We start from the raw sequence: 5,787 nt of genomic DNA on the forward strand, positions 1-5,787 counted from the left end.
TTCATACTGCAACGGGGCGCTGGACGCATACTGACCAGTGATAGCGTGTGTGTGCTGAACGGGGCCCTCGGAGCGTTTTAGAAGTAAGGGAAGGAAAGAGGACCCTCTCAGGTGTCTGAATGATGGGGACAGCCCTTCAGGTCAGAGGACCTGGTCGCACCCTTCAAGTTCCTTGTGTTTGATGCCGAATCGTGGTTCTGCTTATGAACTGTCAAGGGCACAGAGGGCTGTTTGCCTGATACAAACGTGCTCCACCCCAGGGAAAGGATTGGTGGATGTTATAACTTGATAATAAAGCTCTCTCAGGAGAGAACGCCCTCCCAGAGGTGGGAGATTCATTTTATCCTTCGCTTTTTCCGCTGCTTCTCTTCCCCTGCATCTTGCCCATCCTTTTCTATGAATTGCTCAACAGACGGCAAAGAGATCTTCAAGAAAGCACCAAACCCTTGAGGCCTTTGATTTCGGAGCAGGAAAAGATGGCCCGGGCTGACAGCAAGCTCATAACAGCGTGACAAAAGAGGGTTCAACCTCTGCCCGTTCCCCCCAGCCCCGGGATCAAGCCAGAGGACACATGGCGTGGTGACGCCTGCAGTCCGGCGCCCTGGCCTTCGGAGGAGACGCCATCTCCTTGTGTCCAGGCAGCGTGGCCCCTGAGGTTCCTGGGAAGGTGGCAGACTTGCGTCTGGTTGGTCTGAAATACATACCTCCGAGCTGGCCAGGTCCCGTTCCCTAATCTGCTGTCGGCAGGCATTTCAGAGTTAGCTCACTCTGAAATAGATTAAAAAGAGAAGGAAGAAATGATTTGGACACTGTCTCCTTTCAACCCCAAGAGTCTGCTTTGTGACCTTGGTGACTTTTGCTCAATTTAGAAACAGCAGAGAAGGGAATTGCAAGGAGACGGTGGCGAGAAATCACCATTCTGACTGAATCCGATTAAAAGTGTTCTATAAAACTATACCAACAAATCAGGACAAACCTCACACCCAGATCTTGAATCACAAGATGTTTACGTAATATAATGCCCATGGCAGATGAAACCTGAGACAAAAAAAGAAAGGAAGGAAGGAGAGAAGGAGGGAGAAGGATAGAAAGGAGCCTGGAGTCCTGGCCTTCTGAGATCCAAGGGCCCAGGCAGAGTTCCTCGGGGAAGGGGTGCTGCACGTGACCGTCCGGGGCCTCTGCTTCACATCTCAGCTTCGGAGGAGCAGACCTCCGTCGCCGCAGTGATGGCAATCCCGATGGCAAGGCTGCCGTTGTCGGAGAAGAGCTGGGCCAGCGAGGTGTTGAGGACGAGGCAGTCCCCGTCAGTGATCACCGAGTCCACGCACTCCAGCACAGACCTGGGGGTGGCCTCCCACTTGAGACGCCGGTGGTTTCTGTTGAGCTCCAGGCGGTAGGTGAAGCAGTCGGCTTGGGTGGGGGTCCCGATGAGCATCATGGTGGCGAAGAACTGGGGGTGCCCTGCGTGCCTCTCCCGTTTCCGAAGCACCAGCAGAAAGTGGTGGCCGAGGCAAGAGTGCATGATGATCCAGTCGGCCGGTGCCGGGAGGTGCATGTCCGTGGCCAGGAAGACGATCTCGGCTCCCTGGAGGATGTCCACCCTGTGCATTTGCCGCAGGTGGGGCACCACCACCTCCAGGTGGCCTTCCCACTGGCAGGAGAACAAGGGGCAGGTGCAGGGCGTCACCTGGGCAGCGTGTAGCCCCGCCTCCTGGTGCGGGGGGTGGTGGTGAGGGCGGGCGTGGTGGCGGAGGTGGGGCTGGCGGGCGTGGTGGCGGAGGAGTGGGGGGAGGAGGTGAGGGGGGAAGCTGCCGGGCTCCGGGGCGCTCTGGGTGACGGCGCATCGGCCGGACACATACTGTAGGCGAAAGAGAAGAACGTTAGTGGCGGTGAGATCAGTCTCTCAGCCTGGCTGAGACTCCCCCGGTGTTCAGAATGTGGAAAGCAGACTCTCCCTTACCGGTAGAGAAAGCTCTATTTCTTAAAAAAATGAGACCTGCCAGACTGTTTTCCAAAATGGCAGCACCGTTCTACATCCCCATCAGTCATCTAAGAGAGTTCCAATTTCTCCACGTCCTTGCCAACACTTGTTATTATCTGTTTTGACAAATATTTTAATGAGACAGAATTCATTGTTTTGAATTTTGCCAGATTTAGATGCTGAAGTCTTCTCCAAGTCATTTCATTTCAGTATAGAATGTAAATTTACCCAATCGGAAACAGAAGCTTCTTCAAGAGATTCCTCCTGCAAGAAGAGATTTTCCAAATGTATTAGTATATTTAAAAAAGAAAACAGGGCTTCCCTGGTGGCGCAGTGGTTGAGAGTCCGCCTGCCGATGCAGGGGACGCGGGTTCGTGCCCCGTTCCGGGAAGATCCCACATGCCGCGGAGCAGCTGCGCCCGTGAGCCATGGCTGCTGAGCCTGCGCGTCCGGAGCCTGTGCTCCACAACGGGAGAGGCCACAACAGTGAGAGGCCCGCGTACCGCAAAAAAAAAAAAAAAAAAGGAAAACAAAACTTTAAAACAATGAGGGACACGGTGGATGCCTTGGGTGGTTGAGATTCTGAAAACTCAACCAAGAAAATGCAATATTTCTGCCTTTCTGATTCTTCAATTAGATACTCAGGCAGTTTTCCCCTTCAAATAACTTGCATTGATGGTCATTAGTCATAAAGAAAAAAGAAATCATTTTTTTGTGCTTTTTTGATACTGTTGATATTTTTGTGAAGGGACTGGAAGTCAATGGATTTTTTCCCTCTATTTTATCATTACTATTATTTTTAGAACAAAATTTTGGTAAATACCTATTTGTCCTTCCAGTGCTGCCAGGGGTTGTGCTATCTGCGGTGCCCTTCTGGGTAGTAAGGCAACCATGGAACCCCGAGCTGATGGTGTGCACCTGGACCACAGTCCCCAGGGAGGGAGCCTGAGCTATGACTCCTGGGACTTTGCCCCACCAGGCACACTTCTGTCCTGCTTGAGGCTCACTGTTCCAGAGCGACTTGCCAGGGACTCACCACTAGGCAGCTTCCGCCCTGAGACTCTCTCGACCTTTTGTTCTTCACGACAGCGTGCCCACCAATGCCCTCAAAACATCAGGAGCTGTGACAACACTTTCTGATCAGGGATCAGTAAGCATTTACTGAGCACCTGCCACGACCAGACCCTAGAGATACAGCTGTGAGCAAAATCAACACTGCGTTTCTCGGCGTAGGTGGTACAGACATTAGTGCGTATCTAATTAGTTACGGTTTTGAAAAGGCTCTTCCCTGGCACAAGGACTGTGATTCCTGTCTTTCAGTTGAAGAAACAGGCTTCAGTAGTCACGTGCCCAAGGTTACAAAGCTGGGAAGTGAAAGATGGGATTCATTTTCACGCCTCATGACTCTGAACACATCAACTGCCCTCCCCTCAGTAATCCCACCTCCAGCTCCCTCCCCCATTCTTTGAGGGCTTTTTTCTTTAATTAGTTTGTGGGATCTGGGCTGTGCAGGGGAGGTGGCCGGTCTGCAGGGTGCTCCAGGCACGAGGCGTTCAAGTGGCAGCCTTCTCTGGGCTGCCCTCGGGTTCGCTCTCCAAGCCCCTCTGGACTTCGGGTGCCTCTGGGCACTTGCCTCGCTTCAGTTCCTTGCCAGCATGTAGAGGACCAGGGTGATGGGTGATGGTCTGTCTTTCATGCTCATCGCTGTTACGGCCATCTCCTCGGGCTCAGAGAGTGGCTGGAGGCCTGGCGAGCTTCCCTTTCTTTAGAGCACCCGGGGACACATACGCACACGCTGGGGGCCCGACTAGCTCTGTTCTGGAGTTGTTCGCCCCCGCGCTCTCCTCCGCCGGGAGCCCAGCTGACCTGGAGGGTGAGCTACAGGGCCCTTCCAGTAGCTCCTACGCGGCAGCTACTGGGCAGCCTGTCATCACCCATCCTGCACACCCGCCAAGCCACCTGCCCCAAGGGGGACAGTGTCTTCCCCTTGATGGAAAGGCTGTGTTGCAGAATCCTGCTAGTGATGAGACTGACTCAGCCTTTAGTGTTAAATGTGGGGAAGGGAATTAACTAGTAGGTAGCGTCTACTAAGTGTTAGGCGCTGTGGAAAGTAGGTATTTTTTGTGTCGTTATTTAATTTCTCACAGAAAAGATCAATTTTCTTACTTTTAAAAAAAGTTAAATCTGGCTTAGTTCCTACCTGCCTGCTGGTGGCTGATATCATTTAGTCAACCGGTGAAGGAGGGGGGCCAATTCCTAGGATCCCTTGGGATTGTACAAGTAGCCCAGGCTCATACACTCCACCAGCCAGATGCAAGGACTCCTCCCAGGTCCTCCCAACAGGTCCGGCAGAAGATCAGCCTCTTCTGTGTCGCTCAAGAGGACCTGGTGTTGGCTTCTCATGGAAAGCCTCAAACGCTGTCCCCTCTCCCAGCCTCTGAGAAGCCCCCCACCCTCATTTAGGTCACAGCAGTCACGAGAGAAACATGTTATGTGTGTCTTCTAGATGAAGGAACGGACACAGAGAGGTTGAGTCACTTGCCCAGGGTCACACAGCTTATAAGGGGTGCAGATGGGAATGGAGCCCAGATCAGTTAAAGGTGATATGGATCATAGCCTGGGAAGATCACCAGCTGGATGTTGGCCAACTTTGGTCTGTTCCACCGTTTACTTGTCCAGCAGCCTTGATTAAGTCAGTTGCCCCATCAGCAAAATATTTATTTCATAGGGTTGCCAGGGGATCAAATGAAACAGTGCCTGTCAAACAGCTTTAATAACCACATCAAGTATTACATCAGTAAGGCATTTCCATCTGGACACGGTTTGGGATGAAGCGTTTCGGTGGCCTTCCCCCTCGGTCCGTGGCTGCCTGCCTTGGTACTGGTCAGCTGACCCTCGCACCTGGGCAGCACTCTGGGCTGAACACAGGCCACCGGAAGGGTCTGGAGACCCCAACATAGCACTTGGCTGGGGCCTCCTGTCCAATGCCGATGCATGATGACGGAATATCCTGAAATTCCCATCTCAGAAATGGCCTCTGGGCTATTCTCTGCCCTTCTGCAGATGCATCTTCCGTCTTCTCCATCCTGTTCTGTGCAGCTAGTATCAGAGATGTGAAACCAAAGTAAGGAGGGCATGAGGAAGAAACACTTCAACCTCCTGTTCTTCCCCGACTCCAGTCTCCCGCCATGCCTCCCACTGGCTAAACGCAGTCAGAGACGTAGCAGAAGGAAGCCCAGGCGGTGCACTCAGTGAGGGTCAGCCCCCGTTGGAAACGGTGCTTCACCAGTGAGGAGCACATGTGAAGAGGGAATGCCCACCTGTATGCAAATGTCTCAGTTCCCTCCTTTGTGATGTTAGCTGATCCGACCAGTCTGGGCCTCCTAGGCTGACCTTCGATGAGGCTGACAGGGGGGAGGCAGGGAGGGCTAATATATGCCCACGATCATTAAGCCGTTCGACAAGAATGGATACAGCAGCTGACACGTGCACCGCCTCAGCACAGGCTGAGAATACTGAGCAGAGTACGATCCCAGTTCCTGTCTCAGTAGCTCACCGTGATTAGTATAATATAACACAATGCAAAAATGCAGGACCGGAGGGGCTCTGAGTGTGCAAAGTGGGGGCCCTAGCTATTCTAGTCAGTGCCCAGTGCCATTTACCCTGGGCGAAGCAGGAAGGGTGATGCTCTAACAAAGTAGGCAAAAGGTTTGCTGATGGGGTGAATAACAGGTTCCAAGGAGCTGGATCTGAAAGACCATGGGATTTTTTTTTTTTTTTTTTTTTTTTTTTTTTTTTTTTTTTTT

The 5,787-nt window shown here is 52.4% G+C and overlaps 1 protein-coding gene across 1 annotated transcript in view; it reads right to left on the reverse strand.

Annotated features, from left to right (window-relative positions):
- Positions 1-1,183: 1,183 nt before the first annotated feature.
- The window catches only part of SIAH3 (siah E3 ubiquitin protein ligase family member 3), a 72,403-nt gene continuing 67,799 nt past the window's right edge, over positions 1,184-5,787 (reverse strand). The window contains exon 2 of the mRNA XM_027116782.1: positions 1,184-1,858. Within this exon, the coding sequence (XP_026972583.1) occupies positions 1,184-1,858 (675 nt within the window). The remainder of the gene's footprint in view (positions 1,859-5,787) is intronic.

Source organism: Aethalodelphis obliquidens, unplaced genomic scaffold (assembly GCF_003676395.1).
Source record: "Aethalodelphis obliquidens isolate GAN/ISIS:26980383/991018 unplaced genomic scaffold, ASM367639v1 scaffold16, whole genome shotgun sequence".
NCBI classification, from domain to species: Eukaryota; Metazoa; Chordata; class Mammalia; order Artiodactyla; family Delphinidae; genus Aethalodelphis; species Aethalodelphis obliquidens.